Consider the following 23,350-nt stretch of genomic DNA (forward strand, 5'->3'; position numbering starts at 1 on the left):
AAACGAGAACCGACAAAGGACTGAATGAAACGGGGAGTATAAATACATGACAAACATAATGACTGACAGGTGATGATTATATGTAACTACAGAATCAAACAAGGAGATATTTAGAAACCATTGAAGCTGGAGCTAAACGGAGTAGGCAAATAAGAAACAGAACAGAATAACAAAACAGAAGTCCACAACCGTGACAGTAATTTCATTCAGTAATTATTGATTACCTAATAAAGAACTATCTCAGTCATAACTTTGCTATTAGTTAATCTTGTTTCCATATCAGTTAATAGTAGCTGAAGTGATAACGAATAACTACTCATTACTTTCTGCATAGTTGCCTGTTAATAACAGACCATTATTCTAAAGTGTTATCTAAAAGTAATATTAAGGAAAGGATGAACCTAAGTACATTTTTAGCTTAATATTGTCTCAAACATAATAGGACGATGGGAATATGAAAATGCAGTACAGATATTCATATTTTCACATCAGTGGACTGGCTGTGTAGGATGACTTGATGAGCCACTCAGTTGTGTTTCATTCAGCATTTCATTATCACAAATAAATTTTCTCCACATTGTGGCATGTTTGTTTAAGAGTTTTTCATCAATCAGTCCAGACACATGTGTTTGTCCATAATAACATATAAAGCATGTCGCAATAAAAGGCTCATTTTCCATTCAGTGTGAATTCAAATGTTGATCCTGAGCTTTCAAATGAAATTTGAGCTTAAAATCACTGTGACTGATTGTTCTGTGTAAATAGTAGTCTGCTGTGTATTTTTTGATTATCAGACGTGGGATGGGTGGAAAATTGTAGCCTGGTGTAAACAGCGGTGTAATGTTACCATCAAAACAGTGACTCTAGGGAGTCACTGTTTTATCCATCTTAAAGTGATAGTTCACCTTAAAATGAACATTCGGTAACACGTTATTTCGATGGTCCACTTTAGACATTCTACTAGCTACAAGTAACTTTGCAGATACATGTCAACAAGAATATTAGTAGATTGTCTGCTTAATATCTGCTAACACTTTTGGTCTGTCAGGAAAATATAATGCATGAGACTTGTGCACTTGTAATTATTATTATATTTTATGGTGCTTCTTTTGTGATTCTGCAGCTTGACAGGCACAGTCTCCATTTAGGAAGTTCTTCAAAAATTCACCTTTTCAGTTCCACAGTTTCGAACGGCTGGTGAATGGATGTGCGTTTATAACGTGACTCATATTAAAGTGCTGTTAGCAGTGGAGTGTTTGACTCTCGGGGGTGTCATTAGTTGGCTCTCCGAGCACCTGTCCGCAGAGACACAAGAGGCCATACAGGCTTATGAATTCAGATGCAGGCGTCTTAATGAGGCATCTTTTCAGGTCATGTCCTCTCATTCACAGTTATGAATTACCTGCATTGTTATATATGACTGAGCACTTTAATTCAGTTTACAGTGTTTGTACAGTGCTGTCTCCCTGTCATGGCAGTAAATATATGTTGAGCCTGTTTGTCAGTAGCAGCTGTACCATGATATCAGATGCTGTAGGTGTCACATTCATTTGATATGTCAGTCAACCATCATATGCAATGAAGCATGACAGACATACTTTTTGGCCAGGCTGTCATACAAAGAAATTATGAACACATGCAAAAACAAGAGAGAACGAACAAAATATTGTATGTTGTAGTCTATGAAAATGTTTTTTTTTCATAGTAAAATAAAACCTTTGACTTTATCTTCCAAATAATTTTGTCAGATAAATACCTGAACCAAGTTTTGTGTTTTGTTCTTCCCCCATATTTAAAAAAAAATATATATATATGTATATATATTTTCCACATATTTTGATGATTTAATCAAACTTGATATCCCTCTGGACATCACTTTTGGATACTACTGTACTACATGGTACTTTCAAGATATTTTTTTAAAGAATATTATGGTACTACCATTAAAACACACACACACACACACACACACACACACACACACAAATTAATATAGGTTGTTGGAATTTTAAGGATCTATTTTTACTTGATCAAATCCTGATTTAGTCATATTAAATAACTGAAATACTTGTAAAATATTTAACAGGATACTTTTTTGGTACTTTTTAGTTTGTATTGTATGTATCGTATGTATTATTTGTATTTCAAACAGATACACATTGTGCTAACAATGTCAATGAAATGGGTTCAATTCCCAGAAAATGTATAAACCTTGAATGCCATGTTCAGTAAGTTGCTCTGGTAATTGAATAAACATAAATGGTAACACTTTAGTGTAGGGAACACATATAAACTATTAACTACAACTTTTCCCTCAATAATCTCCTAATTACTGCTTATTCATAGTTAGTAAGGTAGTTGTTAAGTTTAGGTATTGGGTAGGATTAAGAATGTAGAATAAGGTCATGCAGAATAAGGCATTAATATGTGCTAAATAAGTACTTATAAACAGCCAATATTCTAGTAATATGCATACTAATAAGCAACTAGTTAAAAGACCTTAAAATAAAGTGTTACCACATAAATTAAACTATTATCCATTGTGATTATACATGGATATTATTTTTTTATTTATTTAATGAGCAATGTGATTAATAAAGTTAAATGGAAAGTTATTTGCCTGTTGTCTCAGACATGACCATGTAATTTGATTATAGTTTTACTGCAGTTCAACAACATGCATTTGTCCCGATTGTAGTGCAGTAATTATGAAAATGAGAGCTGTGATGCAAAAGTGTCCCCTGGCTGCCAAATGGAAATGCAAAGCCACATATTTGAGAGCAAAATTTTGCAGATGGCAGAAACATACTTTATTTCCTCCTGCTCACTACGAATGAAGGCCTTATTTCTGGTCATTTCCTTTTCTTTGAACATTATTTTCTTCTCTTGATCTTCAATGTTTAATACAATTATTTCTGAGGAATCCTATTAGAATGACTTTTTAAATGGCAGATGTTTAATAGTATTTGTTCTTTTTCAGACAATTTGGTCAAGTTTAAGTCTAAATGACTTAATGGGTAAGCTGTGCCATAATTTACTTGCATTGTCCTCTAGTCAACTAATCCATGATCAACTAATCCACAACAAAGTAATCACCATATTCTTCCAGAAAGTCAGTAAAAAGGAGATCTGGTAACACTTTATTTCGATGTTCCATTTTAGACATTCTACTAACTATAAGTTGCTTTGCAACTACATGTCAACTAACAGTCATTAGAGTGTTAGTAGACTCTCTGTGTAAAATCTGCTTTATTTTGATGCTCTCAACAGACATTCTACTGACTATACAGTAAGTCACTTTGCAAGTACGTCAACTTATTCTACTAACCCGAACCCTAACCTAACAGTCTACTAATACTCTAATGAGAGTTACTTGACATGTAGTTGCAAAGTTATTTATAGTTAGTAGAGTGTAATCTAATATATAATGTAATAATGCATCATAATGTTGTAACAGTGTGTGTGCAGGCAGGAAGACATTGACACAGAAAATGAAGATTCAAACAGGTAACTTTACTTATAACCATCCAAGCAGGTAAATCAAGCAGGTGCAAGCATAACACACACACGTAGGTATTACGGTGACCGGACAAGGAGTGCAGGAGAAGGAACAACTTAAGTAGTGAACACAACGAGGATAATAACTTAAACACAGCTGACACATGTGAACTAATATTGACAGGAACTATGGAGACAGATGACTGGTGGGAATCTGAACAAAGAAACGTGACAAATAAAAACAAACTGAAAGTCCATGAACAAATATTAAACAGGACCAGCGGGGGAACAGGAAACTCTGAGCTGGGCGGGACCAGTGGGGAACAGGAAACTGAGCTGGGCGGGACCAGTGGGGGAACAGGAAACTCTGAGCCGGGCAGGACCAGTGGGGAACAGGAAACTCTGAGCTGGGCAGGACCAGTGGGGAACAGGAAACTGAGCTGTGCGGGACCAACGGGATAGCAGGAAACTCTGAGCTGGGCAGGACCAGTGGGGAACAGGAAACTCTGAGCCGGGCAGGACCAGCGGGGGAACAGGAAACTCTGAGCTGGGCGGGACCAGTGGGGAACAGAAAACTGAGCTGGGCGGGACCAGTGGGGAACAGGAAACCGAGCTGGACGGGACCAGTGGGGGAACAGGAAACCGAGCTGGGCGGGACCAGTGGGGGAACAGGAAACTCTGAGCCGGGCAGGACCAGTGGGGAACAGGAAACTCTGAGCTGGGCAGGACCAGTGGGGAACAGGAAACTGAGCTGGGCGGGACCAGTGGGGAACAGGAAACTGAGCTGAGCTGGGCGGGACCAGTGGGGGAACAGGAAACTCTGAGCCGGGCAGGACCAGTGGGGAACAGGAAACTCTGAGCTGGGCAGGGCCAGTGGGGAACAGGAAACTTTGAGCTGGGCAGGGCCAGTGGGAAACAGGAAACTCTGAGCTGGGCGGGACCAGTGGGGAACAGAAAACTGAGCTGGGCGGGACCAGTGGGGAACAGGAAACTGAGCTGGGCGGGACCAGTGGGGGAACAGGAAACTCTGAGCCGGGCAGGACCAGTGGGGAACAGGAAACTCTGAGCTGGGCAGGGCCAGTGGGGAACAGGAAACTCTGAGCTGGGCGGGACCAGTGGGGAACAGAAAACTGAGCTGGGCGGGACCAGTGGGGAACAGAAAACTGAGCTGGGCGGGACCAGTGGGGAACAGGAAACTGAGCTGGGCGGGACCAGTGGGGGAACAGGAAACTCTGAGCCGGGCAGGACCAGTGGGGAACAGGAAACTCTGAGCTGGGCAGGGCCAGTGGGGAACAGGAAACTCTGAGCTGGGCGGGACCAGTGGGGAACAGAAAACTGAGCTGGGCGGGACCAGTGGGGAACAGGAAACTGAGCTGGACGGGACCAGTGGGGGAACAGGAAACTCTGAGCCGGGCAGGACCAGTGGGGAACAGGAAACTCTGAGCTGGGCGGGACCAGTGGGGAACAGAAAACTGAGCTGGGCGGGACCAGTGGGGAACAGGAAACTGAGCTGGACGGGACCAGTGGGGGAACAGGAAACTGAGCTGGGCAGGACCAGTGGGGAACAGGAAACTGAGCTGGGCGGGACCAGTGGGGAACAGGAAACTGAGCTGGCCGGGACCAGTGGGGAACAGGAAACTGAGCTGGGCGGGACCAGTGGGGGAACAGGAAACTCTGAGCCGGGCAGGACCAGTGGGGAACAGGAAACTCTGAGTTGGGCAGGACCAGTGGGGAACAGGAAACTCTGAGCTGGGCGGGACCAGTGAGGAACAGGAAACTCTGAGCTGGGCGGGACCAGTGGGGAACAGGAAACTGAGCTGGGCGGGACCAGTGGGGAACAGGAAACTGAGCTGGACGGGACCAGTGGGGAACAGGAAACTGAGCTGGGCGGGACCAGTGGGGGAACAGGAAACTCTGAGCCGGGCAGGACCAGTGGGGAACAGGAAACTCTGAGCTGGGCAGGACCAGTGGGGAACAGGAAACTCTGAGCTGGGCGGGACCAGTGGGGAACAGGAAACTGAGCTGGGCGGGACCAGTGGGGAACAGGAAACTGAGCTGGGCGGGACCAGTGGGGGAACAGGAAACTGAGCTGGGCGGGACCAGTGGGGAACAGGAAACTGAGCTGGGCGGAACCAGTGGGGAACAGGAAACTGAGCTGGACGGGACCAGTGGGGGAACAGGAAACTGAGCTGGGAGGGACCAGTGGGGGAACAGGAAACTGAGCTGGGCGGGACCAGTGGGGAACAGGAAACTGAGCTGGGCGGAACCAGTGGGGAACAGGAAACTGAGCTGGACGGGACCAGTGGGGAACAGGAAACTGAGCTGGGCGGGACCAGTGGGGGAACAGGAAACTCTGAGCCGGGCAGGACCAGTGGGGAACAGGAAACTCTGAGCTGGGCAGGACCAGTGGGGAACAGGAAACTCTGAGCCAGGCAGGACCAGTGAGGAACAGGAAACTCTGAGCTGGACGGGACCAGTGGGGGAACAGGAAACTCGCTCAAGCTCTCGATCTATGATGAGCTTAGGCTTGTACTCCGTGCATGCTGTGGGGGGCAGCTGGCTGGGCTTTGGGTAAGACTGCATGATGGGTGTGAAGTAGGGTTTGCAGGCAGTAATCGAGTGTCCACCGTGCCGGAGCATCAAACACAATTACTGCAGCATAAGCCTTTGTTTGAGGAGGAGGAGAAGGATGCTCACTGCTGGCGAGTCCATGTTTATTTACTCATTGTGAGAGTCCGGTCTTCTGTAATGGTATGGCTGTAACAACGAAGCACACAATAAATATAAATCCAATATCAAAGTCTTTACTAGGAAAACACGTAGAAGAAAACAAGATTAAAACCACACAACCACATCTGATATAAACGGGACCGGGCAAAGAACTGAACAAAACTGGAAGTATATATAAACAGACTAAATGAGGGAGCTAAACATGAACAGCTGAACAGAATGATTAACTAATGGGTAACCAAGGCAACTAACAAGAACTCAGGCAGGCACGACGGCAACAGAGCAAACAGAGAGAACATAACCAAAACAGAACATAATAGAATATACACGTTACAATGTTTTGTCAACAATATCAATTTCCTGCATTTGTATGCAAAACTCTCACTATTAATTGAGCAACTGTCACACTTTACGCAGAAACCTCTGGCACATTGTACCCAGAGATACCGTTTTGTGGAGAAAAAAAAAGAAGAGAATAATTCAGGCCAGTCTTCAGCCAAATAATTGACATGGTTTTATAGATTGGCAATTCACCAACATGAATTATATATATTGGATACAATAATATGTTTGCTTTGACATAAAACTCATAACTGCATAAGGAATTTTAAAAAACAATTAGCATTAAGATTATCAATAAAAACGGTTCAATGTCAGGTGTCATTACTCCAGTAAACATTCAGAGGACTTTGATAGAAAAAGTTTGGTAGAAAAATGGTGTGGCTGAATGTTTTGTGTTAGTAGTACAAGTGAAACTAACTGGTTGTTACTGTTTCACAAGATCACACGTACATGAAACCAGATATAGTAAATTATGCTTTATGTAATTTTTATGTAATTTTAATTTAGTAAATTATGTAATTATCCTGGCTGAGACAATGGACAAGGTCCTCATGTCCATCTTCATTCCAATCAGGGTTGGAGCTTTAGATCATCTTCAATTCAACATCTTTGCAGCTTTTCAACAGCAGGTGCAAAAGCTTGGCTGTAGTTTTCCTCAAATAACAATAGGCATTTTCAAAAAAAGGGAATGGGTGTCCTGCCTTCCCCAGGTGATCACAGCGGCGTGATGAAGGCTGTCCCAATTCAAAGACTCCTTCTAATGTGGCCTAGAAAAGTGTTCTTTGTTTCCCGGGCCACAAAGGATAGAACAAGTTGATCCTTCGCAGCCTAGCCTATCCCCAGATTCATTGCACACCGATGACGATTGTATATTTTTTAAAAGGATTACACTTTTAAATGTAAGTATTGTGTTTCAATATCTAACGATACAAACTTAATAACAGTAAACAAAACTTTGAAGCAGTTCAAATGTTGACTTACATCTTACTAAGATAAATAGCTTATACTCTTTATTATGTACAGAAATGGACCAAGGTGAACATATTTAGACAGGTTGTGAACCTTGTTTTGTTTTCAAACAGTTAAATATAACTTTCAAACTTTTCAAATGTTACTGCCGCTTGTCAGTGGCAGCTGTCACGGACTTTGAAGGATACAGCCTCTGAAGTGGGACACAGCAAATGTTCAATTAACAAAAACTTTTACAGAATTAAATAGAAAAGGAGTTAAAGAAAAACTTTTCCACTGTTTAAATATTAATGAGTTTTGAGTTAATGAAAGGATTTTTTATTTTATTTACAGGAGCCTTTCAGAATCACACCACTTACTGTTGCTTGAGTCAAGTTAATGTTGTACCTGACCACAGCACAGCATAATCAAATAATAAACAAAGGCTTCCTCAGAATTCAAACTAATCTTCAAACTGCTTTGAACTAACATTCAGATTTGTCTCGACAAACTTTCAGTTTCTATTTTTTTTTGTTGTTGTTTTAGCTTAATAGTCGAACATCAGCTTTGCATAGAGACTTTGCCTACCAGTACCATTAGTTTCAGCAACTTGGATATCTTGCTTTCCTAGGCCTTAAATCATACAGGACATTTAGCACTAAAACTTGACTCCCTTTAGGTTCGCCATCAGTTGTGCTTTGACCATGGATACTAAACCAAACCAAAACACAGTACAGTGTATTAGAGAAATGACTGTGTCTAAACTGTACTGAAAGATGTTATAGTGTTAGGAAATCCCAGAAATCCATGTTTGTCATCTGAGCACCCACAATCCGTCTGTGTCTCAGAGCTAGTGCTGTGCATTTTTGTGATACACGCCACTACAAAGGGGTAATTGTTCAGGGAAAATCTTGATTTCACCTGCTGAAATCACCTTCAAAGTCCGTCTTACATCTTTGTGACAGGCCACAGTTTCCACTCCTCCCAACCTGACCCAAATACAGAGCTCCAGACTTTGTCAAGTATGCAGTGAGTTAAAGTTACTGCTGAACAAAGAGCTGTAAACTGTAATTGTACAGAATAGATGAGATAGGTGTGAATTTCAGTTTCCTTTGTTCAAATGACCCGTTAATGTTAATATGTGAGTAGCTGAAGTTGAATTTTTTTTGTAGTATTGTGAAAACTTTGGATATTTCAGTGTTTTTCAGATTTGCGGATGGTGGTTACAATCCATTTGGTTTACTTTTTATTAGGGCTGTCAAGCTATTGTTTTACACCTTATAATATAAACGTATTTCCTACTTTCATTATCTTTCCATGCTTGAGTTGGCCAGATATGATATTTGATATGGAATCATGATATTTGACTTTTGGTGTCTGTTGTCAAACAAATATTGAGGCACAGCCAGAACTAGGATATGAGGGTTTTTTTTGTTTGTTTGTTTTTTTATGTTGGACAATTTAATTTAAATTTCATTTGAACTGTTTTTGCATTTCCATTTTTAACACTTTTTAAAATGAAATGAAAATTTTTATCTGTCAAAACTCACATTTCAAGCATTTAAACCAGTGTTTTTAATGTCATGAGAAACTTGAGAAGTGCTTCTAAACAGTTAAGCTTCTATTCAAGTCAGCTAGTTAGTTGAATTCAAAACTGAGCATAACTCATAATATCATAGAGAGCTGAGTATATCATTTCGGTAAAGACACAACCCATCATCCTAGTTTAAGCACGCTATCAGCAGACCAATCCCATCAGAGTTTCCACTAATTAGGAAACCTTCCCTCTGATGTCACCAGGCTGGAGGAGCAAATAGCAACAGAGAGCAAGAGAGAGAGGAAAGGGTAGAGGATCATATTGGCACACTTAACTTCATCCACAGCTGTTAAACAACTCCAGTCTAATTCGTGCTTTCCCACTGTACAGTGAAGGTAAGCAGCATTTCCCAATATACCGTATGATGTTGTTAAAGTGTAAATAGATTTTGGATGCAGCTGCAGGCTATAGGTTTAGCTGGACCAGGAGATGCTGTTGCATAGTGAAGGTTGCCATGTTTTTCAAACAGGTGTTTCCGTGAGTCTGGAATTCATTAAGATCCAATGTGCTGCATATGACAGATGCTAAATGTTACGTGTGTGTGTGTTGAGAAATACTGCTGTGAATGTAGGCTGAGATTTCTTGCTTTTGTGAGAATGACATCTGTGCAGGCTTGTTGTAAAATATGTCGGTTGCAAAAAAAAATTATTAAATAAATGTTGTTATAATATCAAATCATTGGTAAGCACAGGATATATATATATATATATATATATATATATATATATATGATTATTTGAAGTTGTAAATAAAAGATTATTGCTGTACGTTCTATTTCAGTCTTTCTACTTCAAAATTCCACATTTAATTCAGTGCGTTACTTGCCGTTTCTTTGTCAGTTTTTGTGAAATTCACAAGCAATTTCAGAGTGAAAAGTGTTAGTAAATCCTACACCAATTTTTTTTAGTGCATCTAAATTTTTTATTACAAAAGCAATTTGTCAAAGAGCCCACAATATTTGAAATATATAATGTCAGGTTTATTAGTCAACTGGATTAGGAAGCCAGCTATGGAAGAAAAGAAATGCAGATATATGGTCAATAACATGATTGTGCTGCTGTGGGATAGAAATAGAAAGTCATAATTTGGGCGAACCAATGTTTTCAATGAAGACGTGGTTTCCAGGGTAGTTTCCTGAAGGGGTTGATCACTGCCTCACGGGGAACGGAGTAACAAGCCGTGCTTTGCACTTACACCCGGGGGATTCACAAAGAACAAACAAGTTGTTAATTGTGTGAGCGGCCTCGTTGCAAGGGAACGTTTGTAACTATGAACCGGTGTGTCTGGCAGAGACATTGAGCCAAGGATTGTGATTTCTGTGATGTAACATTGAACGATAGCACCATATAACCACTCCGAGATGCCATCTGTTTCCAATTCAAATACATGCACCTGTGGAAACTGAATAAGTGCGCCTCTGTTTCAGCTAAACAATTGGCATCTATTAGAAGAAATTGACTCTGATGACATGCTCCACTGCAGATCAAAGCAGAATATCATGCTCCGAGGTCATGGGAGGTTAAGCATGTTCCGCAGCGACAATTATCACAGGCCATGTTTGCATAGCTCTCGGTGAAAATATATCTCTAACGTCATGGATGCAAACCTCCGTCAGTGGTTCATTTAAAGGCAGAGGAATTTTTCTGATACTGATACTTGCCGTACTTTTTGTTGGTTGCTGGATTAGTTGAACGTGAATCAGCAAAATGTACCAAAAAACACCAACATCCATAAACACATCAATGTTCTTGGTGTTTTGCATCACAACTAAATGACAAACGTTATTTCATGTCTTCAGATGGCGCTGGGAGAAATCGGAATAAGCAAGACTCTGTCTTCAAAAAAAGGTTTGTTATTATAACAGGTAAATAGATATTTGATGTGATTTGATTTGTTGTTAATAAATGGCAATAGAAACCAGTATTAATCACATTCTTTATAAAGCTGGGAATTTCTGTGTAAATAGTACATAATAGTACATTCTGCTCGTGCTTCTAGTGTGCATGTTTTTCCATGCATTTCTCGGCTGAGCAAGTTACATTTAACCACATGCAAATACAGTAAATGCTCTATAGTATAAATATAAATAGTACATAAAAAATAATTTTATTAGAAATTCATTCTGCTCATGCTTCTAGTGTGCATGTCAAGTTACATTTAACCACATGCAAAATGCTCTAGTTGTCACAGATATTTTCTGTCCTTCATCTGTTTGTCCAACAGGCTTCCTGTTTTTTCTAATACTGCAAATGAGTCTGCTCTCTAAAGTGTCTTCCAATTCAACGATTACTATAGCCTCTACCATAACCGAAATAACATCAACTGCAACAGGAGGAACTGTAAGCCAGAGCCTGACAACTCAAACTACGAATCCAGAGAGCTCGAGCTCCCCCACTTCTACAAACCAGATGTCAACTACGGCCACATCAGCCTCTTACACAACAGCCACTACACACAGTAACACACAGAGCACTTCTTCTGTCAGTAGTACTGACTCCACAGTGAGCGTTACTAGTATGAACACAGGTATTCTTTCTTTCCGTCTGCCTATCTATATCTACGTTGTCTTCTGTGTACGATTACAATGTTTAACTTGTTTATTTGTCTATAGTTTCACAGAATGCATCGTCAGTAACAGGAAATTACTCTACGGTGAGTGCTGGGCAAGTAATATTTGCATAAGAATGATTAGGACCCACTTTATATTAAAGTGCCCATATTATGCTATTTTAAACGTTCCTAACTTTGTTTTGGAGTCTCCTACTAGGTTTACATGCATCCAAGGTAAAAAAAAAAACACTTTAATTCTCTCATAATATCTATTGCAGCATCAGCACTTTTCTCACAATGACTGAAACGGTTCGATAAAGGATTCAGTCTCTCTAAACCCCTCCTTTCCATGAGCCTGCTCTGCTCTGATTGGTCAGATTGTGATTGGTCACATGCACATTCGCATATCTGAATTTCAGCTCTTCCTCAGAACTTGATACAGAGTAATACGAACAGTAACGATGGTGTCGGTTTTACCGTATCAATCTCATCAATGTGAATTTGCTTTGGCAGCAGAAAAAAGCATCTTTTTGACATGAACAACACGAACCAAACTCTTCCAGTCTGAGATACAACTACAGTGTTTGAGGGCGGGGCAAATTAGACATTGTTCGCTGGCAGCCAATGAAGAGCATAGTCTGGCATTATGCAAATTAGTTATGAACCTACGTAGCTTTATAACAGGAAGTAAGATTGGAATTACTGACGACTCGTTTCAGGCAGTTCAGAATTGCTTCTTTCTTTTGGGAGACAATAACTCCATATATCTGCACTTTGACCTTTTACATTCACAAACAGCTGCTATATTACACATTACATGAAAGGGAATATCCACAAAAAGCATAATTGGGGCACTTTAAGTGTATTTAACTAATACGTACTAACATTTAAATGAATAATTTGATACAATGCACTTATTGTGTACATACATGTTTTACATTGTGCTTATAAAAAAAATAATTTCTGTAATTAATTTCTGTAATTACATCAATAATTTCACTGTTGACCTTCCCTTACCCATAAACTCGCCCTTAAACCCACACATATAGCACCTAACCTTACCCGTGTCCCAAATGAATAGCAGCACAAGTGTTTTACAATACGATATCAACACATTAAGTACATTGTACCTAACAATTATTTTTTTTATTATTATTATTATTATTATTATTGCAAGTGCATAGAAGTTAAATACACCTAATATAAAATGTGAACAATGCTTACAATACAGGACTTGAATTTATTCCTAACTTTATTCCTCCCTGAAAGATGTCCTGTCCAGAACTTTCGTGCACTGCAGATTACTGTTACGTCCAGTACATGAATGCGACGGCGAATCCCTGCCCACCCAGCTTTAATACCTGTCAGGTCAGTCCACCATGTGCCAGTTTCAGATGGGATCCTCCAGTGGAAAATAAATAATGCAAATCATGTGCTCATGAACTCGTAATGATTTAAAGAGTTACATCTTGCTCTGTTGTGCTTCAGATAATGAAACAGAACACAAGTTACACTGTCAGCTGCAGTGCCTCATGCGTGTCCTGCGGGAACATGACTCAAAGTAATTGCTCTTGGAAATGTTGCAGCACAGCCAACTGCCTCAACGAAACTCTGCTTGCCTTGACCAATTCATTCAGCACTACAGGTAACCTCAAACTCTGTCTTATTAATATATGTGAGTGGTAAACTTTAAATATTAACTGTTTTATTACTGCCATATTGCCATCAATAGCTACAACAACATCCACTACCGCTACAACAACCACAAAGGCCACGGTTCCAACCACCCCAGCAAATAATGTAAGAACACTCTCAGCCGTTTGTCACTGTAGGGCACAAATAAACATTTTCTGCCAGTTGATTTCTGACTTTTGTTTGATTTCTTTTCTCCCAAAAGGGCAAGAAATGTCATAGTATCAAGTGTGATGGGACAACGTGCTACAAATCCATCAGTACCAGCATGATGTGTCCCGTTGGTCAAGATTACTGCATGGTAAAAAAAAATAAAAAATCTTCATATTTATTTAGGCTAAATTCATTAAGGCTGAATTTATTTCATAATAAATACAGAAAAAACAATAATATTGTAAAATATTATTACAATTTAAAATTATGGTTTTCTATTTTAATATACTTTAAAATATAATTTATTTCTGTGATGCAAGGCTGAATTTTCAGCATCATTACTCCAGTCTTCAGTGTCACATGATCCTTCAGAAATCATTCTAATATGCTGATTTATTATCAATGTTGGAAACAGTTGTGCTGCTTAATATTTTTTTGGAAACTGTGATACTTTTTTCAGGATTCATTGATGAATAAAAGGTTAAAAAGAACAGCATTTATTCAAAATATAATCTTTTCTAACAATATAAATCTTTACTATCACTTTTTATTAATTTAACACATCCGTGCTGAATAAAAGTATTAATTTCTTTCAAAAAAAAGAAAGAAAAAAAATTACTGACCCCAAACTTTTGAACGGTAGTGTATATTGTTACAAACGATTTCTATTTTAAGTAAATGCTGATATTTTTTAACTTTTTATTCATCAAAGAATCCTGAAAAATTATCACAGGTTATAAAATAGTATTAAGCAGCACAACTGTTACCAACATTGATAATAAATCATCATATTACAATGATTTCTAAAGGATCATGTGACACTGAAGACTGGAGTAATGATGCTGACAATTCAGCTTCGCATCACAGAAATAAATATTTTAAAGAATATTAAAATAGAAAACCATAATTTTAAATTGTAATAATATTTCACAATATTATTGTTTTTTCTGTATTTATTATGAAATAAATGCAGCCTTAATGAGCATAAGAGACTTTAAAACATTAAAAATAGTAATGTTTCCAAACTTTTGACTGGTAGTGTATGTCTATTCGAAAATCATGGTTTGAACTCATTTTGTTCAGTTTGTCTAAAAGGAAATAACACTCCACATAGAAAAAAATGAGTGTCTATTGACTATCTTTCTTTCACATTGACTATCAATATGATTTTAGTTTTATATCAAGTGAAAATGTCTAGGTTACAAATGTAACCCTGGTTCCCTGAGAAGGGGAACGAGACATTGCGTCTTAACAAGATGCTATGGGGAATGCCTCAGCATGACCGGTGTCTGAAGCACGTGTCAAAACACGACAATAACACTGGTCTGCGACATCCTATGACATCGCTACTGGTGAGACCAGAGTATAAAAGGGTGACTTTAGTACACTTTAGGGATGCACAGATACCATTTTTAAGGACCGAGTACAAGTACCAATATTTTTTTTCTGGTACTCGCCAATACCGATGCCTATATATTTATTAATTTCTTTCTCTCTCTCTTTTTTTTTTTCTTTTGGTAATGTTGCCGTTTTCCAAGCACAACACAGTGAAATGTAAGACAGCTTTGTTTTTATTACTCCAATGAAAAAAGTTATAATTTTTATGTGCTTGTCACAAACTTAAAGAACAAAAATTTCACAGTGTCCAATAACCTTCAAAGGGCATAATTACCAATATATATAATTGTTGGTATATAAAAAGAAATTTACAAACAATAAAACAAATACTAAAGAGATACAAATTAAATAAACTTGTTTTTCAGATACAGTAGGTTTATTTACCATGTATACATTTATTTAACATCTTTTGTTGTTTTATTAATATTAATGACAAATATTTCATTAGGCTACGGTCACTTTAAGACGGAATCCATGGATACTGACACATATCCTGTTTTCACCCAAATATTTACGTCCACTTAAGCCATAACCGACTGTATTTACGTGAGATACTCCATACCATGGACATTTTGACAACCATGTGTGCATTTGACCGTTCAGGCGCGAGGAGAACTGATCGTGCGCGGACTGAGAGAACTAGGATTGTGAGCAAGAAAGAGAGAGAGCGCGCGAGAGAGAGAACGCTTCTGGTCTGTGTCATTCAGCGCGATTCCGCCTTTCCCGCCTTCACTAATCGATAACGAATTGTGATTGAAAGCATGCAGTTCGCAATGTGTGGGTTGTCATTATTAATTTTGAAGTATTTCCACACCCCTGAGGCTGACATTGTTTCTGCTGCTGCCGCCGGTGTCTCTGTGCATGGAAAATTCTGTCAGTTACGTCATGTGAGGTATCGGTCTTTGGTATCGGTGGTATATTTATGAGTACAAGTACATGAGCTTGGTATTGGGCACAATACTGATACTGGTATCCCGGTGCATCCCTAGTACATGTCATTCATTTCTTTGTCTGAAGAAGATGTATAGCAAGCATACCAGAAGCTTCCACAGGGTTACATTTGTAACTTAAACGTTGCCTTTCAAATGGGAACTCACACTGCATCTGCTATGGGGAACAAATACCCACTCTGCCATGCTGAGTCACCACATCCCATGGTAAGCACCAGCTGCTGTCTATGACATTATTCCCTATGGCCATAGCCCAAGATACCCTAACATACTGTAGGACTATGCAGGGCAGAGAAGAGTCTCGGCCCACAAGCAGCTCAATGGCTCGGTATTGTATATCATCAGTTCTTTAAAGGGAATATGGCCATGGATTAACTAACAATCCTGGCCTGTCACTTTCTGGGGACATAGGAATCCGAGTCTACCCCAATCCATAAACAGTTCACCAAAGGTGGCTCACAGTGAGCCAACACAATAGTACCACTGTGTACACAGAGCACAGAGAGTTTATTTCGCGTCTTGCAGTCGAATCTCTAAATTAGCAAGGCTTAAATAAGTTTAGTTTATACACAGATGGCAACACATGCTGTTCAGGTCTCACCTGCGCTCGCACGCTATCAACACCCGGATGATGACGGCATAATGACTGGTCAGATAGAGTATACGACACTCGCATTGAACAAAGTCTAGGAAGCCAGAATGCGTATCCATCGACAGAAACATACATTAGCCTAACACTGTCTGTCTGTTTTATTTTATTTTCATAAATGCATACACGGTTCTGCATACCGTGTATGCAGAACGGTACGGTTCGTTTTTTACCGAGAACCGTTTCACCCCTATATCACACTGATCCAACAAACTCCAGCAGGCGTGTTTGTTGGCGGTGTGAACTGGCCTTAACATACAATGGTTTCAAGGGCAGAACCGGAGCCTTTAGTGTTGATGCTTCCCCCACAGAGAGATAGCTTGCTAGCATCTCTTCCACACGGGGCATCAACACATATCCATGCTCCGGCATCCCTTCCACATTCGCATAATTTGCATGCTGAAATGGATGGATGCGGGCCGAATATGGTCTCCTCCATGATCTCTCTCTACCTCAGTGTGAAGAACAGGAAGAAACAGCAGGCTCACGGGAGCAGGGAGGATGTCTGGATAAAAAACACTCATCTAACCTTCCACAAGCGAGTTTACATCTCTTGCACCGCCAAGGAAGATCTAATTTGTAGTGCAGGACATAACCTCAAGTAGCTCTCAAATTCCTCGCCGAGCTACAGCTGTGAGCCCCACGAACAGTTTCCTCTTTGCCTTTGGAGAAGTAGGTCCCAATCCATGGGGCATAGGCGCTTGTCCCAGTTCCCTCGAAAAAAGGGACAAACAAGAGCAGAGTTTCTTCATGGATGAACTCTCGCAATGCTCGCATTCAGCTCCCTCGAGGACTAAGGGAGCATGCTCCTTGCCCATGCAAATAACACACAGGTCGTGTGAGTCATCAGGTGTCAGATAATGCTTACACGAATGCACACACTTCCTGAAATGCTTCCTGAAAGTGCTATGCATAGTGGCCTTCAACACGTCACAAACTAAAGATCTGGATAAACTGGCAGGAAACTAAACAAAGGAAAACAAGAACTAATGAATACAAGGTTGCCCCCCCGAGAAGGCACGACCTTGCGCCTCAACAAATGAAGTGATGGTGGGATGGTGGGGGCTTTGAAGGTGAAGGAGGAGCAGGCGAAGGGATGTGAAAGGAGCAGGTGAAGGCCTGGTGAAAGCAGGCAGCAGAAACCAGGAAGGAGTGGATGGTGCCAGCATCCATGGAGGAGATGACGGGATGAGTGGCCAGATGGTGAAGACCCAGAGCGCAGATAGAATAACAGCCTCCCTCCGTCGGCTCAGCCCACGGCAGAGCCGACGGAGGGAGGAGTCATGATAGTGATTTGGCAGGCGACATCCGGGGAATGACCGGCAGAGATGGAGCTGTAGTTAGGATATCCCAAGGCGCAGACGGAGAGCCGATGGAACTGAGCAACACAGCTGGCACTGGAGGCCAAGGAGGAGCAGCGACGATGAGCATTCGAGGCAGAACCAGATTGTCCGAGGACTGAGGCAGAGCTGGTGTGACCAAGGAACAAGGTGGAGCCAGGTGGAAGGAGGACCCCGCTGAAGCTGTAGGGGTGGAGAGACGGGTCGCAGCGGAAGGCTTGCAAGTCCATGGCGCAGGCAGGGTGACAAATTGTCCCCTTGGAATTATAAGGTTCTATCTGACATTTTTGTCAAAATTGAGTTACTCACATATTCTTATTCTGTGACAATTTATTTACATTATGTTATAGTTTTTTTTTAATGTTGTGTACATTTTAGGACTTTTTTTTTTAGAAAACAAAAAGGTTCTATCTACATAGCTGAATGGAATGCAAAAACTTTGAAGCTCAATATCTCTAAACTACTCGGAATGCAGATAGAACCTTATAATTCCAAGGGGACGAAATGACCAAGGTGGAGCCGGAAGGATGAGGGAAATCGGAAAGCTGAAGGTGGGAGGAGCCAAGGCGAAGCCGACAGGCCGAGGTGGAGCGAAGGGATCAGCGGCCAGAGAAGGAGCTGGAGGATCCTCACGCTTGGGTGATGCTGGTGATTGCATGACCTGAGGCTTAACAATGCCACAAGGGGCAAGACAAAGAGTTGCAGTAAACAGCTAAGGCGGGGCTGAAGGTCTGGGTGAGCTTTGTAGTGGATGTGGGAGAGGGAGGCTGGGTGGGATCAATGATGGTAATTCAATGTGTATACAGGGTGATGATACAGTCATTATGCTGGGCTGAACCAGCGGCAATGAAGGCACAGACGATGAAGGTATAGACGATTCAGGGTGCGGTAGGGTGGGAAATAGTACTTCTGAGTCTCAATCGATTAACCAGTCCTCTGTGTCCAAAACCACCAAAATTCCCTCTGGCACAGTTGTTGCCAGCTCACACCCCTGGTCAGACTCACATTAGGGCATCTGCTCCGGAGCAATGGTTGGTGCTGTTGTCACCGGCTACTCACATTTGCGGATATTCTCCGTCTGCTGGGGGCTCAGTCGAAATCTCCGCGGTCAAGGGTGGTGGTGGTGGGTTGGGCTCTGGGTCTGGCTGTGTTCTGGATCGAGGGTAGATGCTCTCCCGACACCTGATAGTCTCCTTTCAACTAAGTCCTTTGATGTCTGGGAGGTCTACTGGGTGGTAATAATTAGGCTCGATCCAGAAGAGAGACTTTAAAGTCTCATCATCAAAGGCTGTCTGTAAAGCGAGCTGGCTAAAGTGAAGTCCAATTAAGGAAGCCCGTCCTGGGCTAAAGCAGTAAATCTCACTGCATAAACTATCTTCTGTTTTGGTTGGTTGTTTTGTCACGTAGTCTAAGCGCTGGTGTAGGCAGATGACCGGCTGATGAAGATAAATACAAAATAAACTTTAATAAAATAAAAGCAAACCATAAACAAACTCAGGACATGTGTTAATGACAACCGACCAACAGAACTGAAAACACAGGTACTAAATACTCAGGCAGACAAGGTTAATTAATGACAAACAGCTGAACAGAATGACTAATCCTATCAGTACCCATGACAAGTCATATGTGGTGGCAAACTAAACAAAGGAAAACAGGAACTAATGAATACAAACTCCAAGTCCATGAAAACGACACTAACAAAACCTAACCGTGACACCTCTTGTCATTAAAGAGCTTGAACATTTAAAACTTACGAAAACTTATGAACAGAATGCTATCATCCTGTGGTGTGGACGCTAATATAATTATCATTATAGTTATCATTCTTAGTGTGGACGGGCCTTTAGTTAAAAGTTCTTGGTTGTCTCCTTAAACCTTGTCCCAAATCATTATCCCTAAAATGCACATGCATTCTACCCTACAGTAATCACCGCTACAGGAAACATTTGTGTGGTGAATGTCATTGAGGTCTGAAAAGCCTCCATTGAAGGGTTGGGCACTGTCTACCAAATTGGCATCGGACTGATGTCTACATTGAAACATTGCAATAGACAAAGACATTGTGGTGGGAGGTGGGGGGATTTAATTCATTGGAATGAATTAAAAACACTCTCTCTGCTCCGTGCCAGTGGATACGCACACAGTAGCCTAAAATTCGTTTGCCCTTTTTTGCACAATAAAATCTTTACTGTTATCGGCCCAACCCTACTCCGTTGTAGTCTTGAGTTTTCTTCTGGGACCGAACACGTCACAATAATCCTCATTTAAATACTCTGCCCAAGGCATATGCAGAATAAAGGGGCAGGGCCTGGTTGAGTTAGTTAGTAGTGTGTTGAAACTGGCGGTTATGGTAAGGGGTGTGACATTTTCCAAACATGCTCGAATCACAACACACTGCTCCAGCCGACCAATCAGAGCACATTGCTCTTTTCAGAAGGAGGGGCTTCATAGAGACAGGAACTAAACAGAGCGTTACTGAGAGACTGAGAAGAGAGGAGCTGCAACAATGGAGAATATGGGAAAAATAATGAACATTCAAGCATGAAAACCTGTTCTGGTAGAGCCCAAAAACAAAAACAAGACTTTGTGAAACATCATAATAGGTCTGGTTTAAGACAGTAAATAGGGTTCATTTTCATTTCATGTTGACTTTGCTAAATGCTCATGCTCTTGTTTAATCAAAACAAATCATTGTCTCATTTCTTAGCTAAAAAAGACGACAACTGGCAGCATAGAGAGCTGGCAGGGAGGTTGCAGTGAAGACTGCAGAAAGATGACAGTTTGTTCAACCTCTGTTACTACCTGCTACTTGGAGTGCTGCAATGCCACTGCGGCTGCCTCATGCCTCAAACTGACTGGTGATGTGAACATGCCCAGCTCCGCCACCAGGGGTCCTCACTGTCCCGTGCTGCTGATGGCCTCTTTACTGCTCTTCTGGATAGTGAGAGTCTTCACTTGAGTGCAATATAGTCACATTTACAGGCAATCCAGGAAAACGCAGTTTTCTTAATAGGAGAGTGTATGTGTGTTCTAAAGCTGTTTGTACTTCTTTTACTGTCATAAAAGCAAATGAAGGTGTGTGTGTCTACAAGATCAGTGTGAGAAGCAGAATGTGTGCATGTGTATATATGTGTATAGATGCCAAATAAGCTTTACCATGGGCATCCGTAGAGAGTTCTGTCAAGTGGGAGCGTGCCTGTTGTTGGACTCTTCATTTCACAGAAATTATCCACCAAGGAATATATTAACACTGAAGCTACAAGTATGAGGTTTGCTTCCTCTTACGTACAGATCGCTACTGAGTTTGTGTATCTATGATTAATTCTTGCTCTTTTTTGGCATTAATGTGAGAATGTCTTGACAGAAAATGACCTTTTCCATTAAGTTTAAGGACATTTCCTTCAACACTAAAGCACAAGGCAATGCGTAATTCAAAACAATGGTGAAAAATCAAAACAGAAATTTCCCTTATTAACACAATACATTGGACACTATTTTTACAAACTTCTCTCAGAGTGTGTGTATGTATAAATTCTGACTGCAGTCAATCATGTACTTTTCTGAAGCTTCTTTTTCTTGCTCGTATTTTGCTTGGTGTCTGTTGTACACAGGTTTTGTGCATTCTAAAAAATATATATATTTATTGTGACAACAACCAAATTTATATTCCATATTACTCAAAAATACTCCAAAGAATATCCTTAGAATGCTCAGATAATCCAATTTCTTATACTAATTATATAAAATAACAAACTGATTGTTCAACTAGGCAGATTTCACCCTAAAATACATGCAAAATAATATTTATGTATGAACCATTTAAAGCCAAACAAATGAAATATGCACTTTATGCATCTAAACAGAAATTAGACGATGTAAAATATTTATAATGCATTTATAATATCGGACATATGAAGCCTGTGGGTAAAACCCATACTCATAAACATAAAGCTTTATTTTTACAGAGAAATGTGTTTAAATGTAAGTGTACAGATCTAAACACATAGTCTATGCTTATTTTATTAAATGACATCTGATTTCATAACTTTGCAGGATAACGCTACTGTACTGATAATCTAATAAAGGTCATGATAAAGATTTTGACAGCTCAGTTGATTAGGGTTGCAGTGATTAATGATGGTATGATAACCAGCTTCACCTTTACGCAAACAATAGATCTTAATAAACTGCTTTTGAAATTAATGAATAAACACTTTTCTTCTCAGCACCCAGTGTAGTGTTTATTTGTACATTTTCTTGTGCTTTACATTCTCCTGGTGAGAGGAGGCCATGTGACACCAATTTCTGTTTAGAACACATTCTGTTTTAACTTAAACAGTGGTTTAAGTTAACAAACAACACTGGTCAGAGGAGGTAAATCGTCGGGGTCTCGACTACATTCTCTTGCAGGCACCTCATAGGGATCCAGATTTCCGATCAATGCCATCTTTTCCAGGTACCGTTTTCTTGCGTCCGGTAGAAGTTTGTCTCTGTATAGTACATTTTGTTCTTTTAATTGACTTTTCAACATAGTTTTACAGATATTTTATCGCCCAATGTGGCCTCACAATATGGCGGCGCCCTCTTGTTTACGTTCCAGAATGCACTGCGCAGTGAGGTCGGTTGCCAAACTCTATATGGCGGAATAAGTCCCGCCTTCAAAATAAGAGCCAATCACCGACTGGTAAAGTCATCGCGTCACTGCAGCGGCCGTTAGAGAAACAGTCAGACGCGCGCCTCCGAAACGAGGCACAAGAGACGCGCATTTAGGTCTGCGCATGCGCAATAGCTTGATCCAGCCTAAAAAATACAGTTTTTTTGTCATGATTCGAGCGTTTGGAAAAAAACATTTATGAGACAGTTGTTGTCAGATTTCATTGGTGATTTCAAATATGAAATTTAATCGAAAGCTTGGCAAACAGCTTTGAAGAATTTGATGTTTCCCCATTTAAAGAGATAGGAGTTGCACTTGCATGCCCGAGAGGCGTTTCAAAGATGGCCGCCGAGTTAAATGACTTGTCTTAAAGGGACTTTGCTTAAGCTCAACGGCTAGAGAATACCCATAATGCACTGTGAGGGTCGTGCCGAATGAATTCCCGCGTCTAACCAGAAGATGGCGCCTGCAGCTGAATCATCCATTCATTCGTTTTCCAAACTGCTGGTCCAATGTGGATATGGCGTAATATACAGGTATAAATTCATTTTTGATTATTAAATAAATGGTTTACACATGCTAGTTTCCATGACAGAGATAAATCTTTTCATTACTACTGGAGCTGCCAGTTTGCTAAATTTCAAATGATTATTAAACAGCAGCGGCAGTCCTTCTGGCTCAGTGTCCTAATTCACTCTCTCGTTTTTATTTACTCCTTCAAGTGAGCTATATTGGAGTAATGTAGGGAACAGTAAGTGAGAGTAACACAGCCATGGTGTTCTAAACATAGTTTCTTGGACTCTTTGAGCTAAAGCGCCAACTAGTGCATATGCCGTAAAAGAGTAA

General features: G+C 40.5%; 1 protein-coding gene across 1 annotated transcript; it reads left to right on the forward strand.

Annotated features, from left to right (window-relative positions):
• The first annotated feature begins 9,297 nt into the window (after positions 1 to 9,297).
• On the forward strand, positions 9,298 to 22,078 carry LOC127497225 (uncharacterized). Its single transcript, XM_051865563.1, has 9 exons — positions 9,298 to 9,450; positions 10,914 to 10,962; positions 11,339 to 11,641; positions 11,727 to 11,767; positions 12,935 to 13,033; positions 13,154 to 13,310; positions 13,398 to 13,465; positions 13,563 to 13,658; positions 20,558 to 22,078. The coding sequence occupies exons 2-9, from the start codon at positions 10,914 to 10,916 to the stop codon at positions 20,807 to 20,809; spliced, it is 1,065 nt and encodes a 354-aa protein (XP_051721523.1). The 5' UTR covers positions 9,298 to 9,450; the 3' UTR covers positions 20,810 to 22,078.
• The last annotated feature ends 1,272 nt before the right edge of the window (positions 22,079 to 23,350 follow it).

The sequence above is a fragment of the Ctenopharyngodon idella genome, chromosome 16 (assembly GCF_019924925.1).
Source record: "Ctenopharyngodon idella isolate HZGC_01 chromosome 16, HZGC01, whole genome shotgun sequence".
Classification (NCBI taxonomy): Eukaryota; Metazoa; Chordata; class Actinopteri; order Cypriniformes; family Xenocyprididae; genus Ctenopharyngodon; species Ctenopharyngodon idella.

Bases quoted from the DNA above. Each gene is read 5' to 3' on its own strand.
- LOC127497225 (XM_051865563.1), top strand. From the start codon at position 10,914: ATGGCGCTGGGAGAAATCGGAATAAGCAAGACTCTGTCTTCAAAAAAA. The intron at 13,311-13,397 runs GTAACCTCAAAC...TGCCATCAATAG, and splicing joins CAATTCATTCAGCACTACAG to CTACAACAACATCCACTACC. The intron at 13,466-13,562 runs GTAAGAACACTC...TTCTCCCAAAAG, and splicing joins CAACCACCCCAGCAAATAAT to GGCAAGAAATGTCATAGTAT.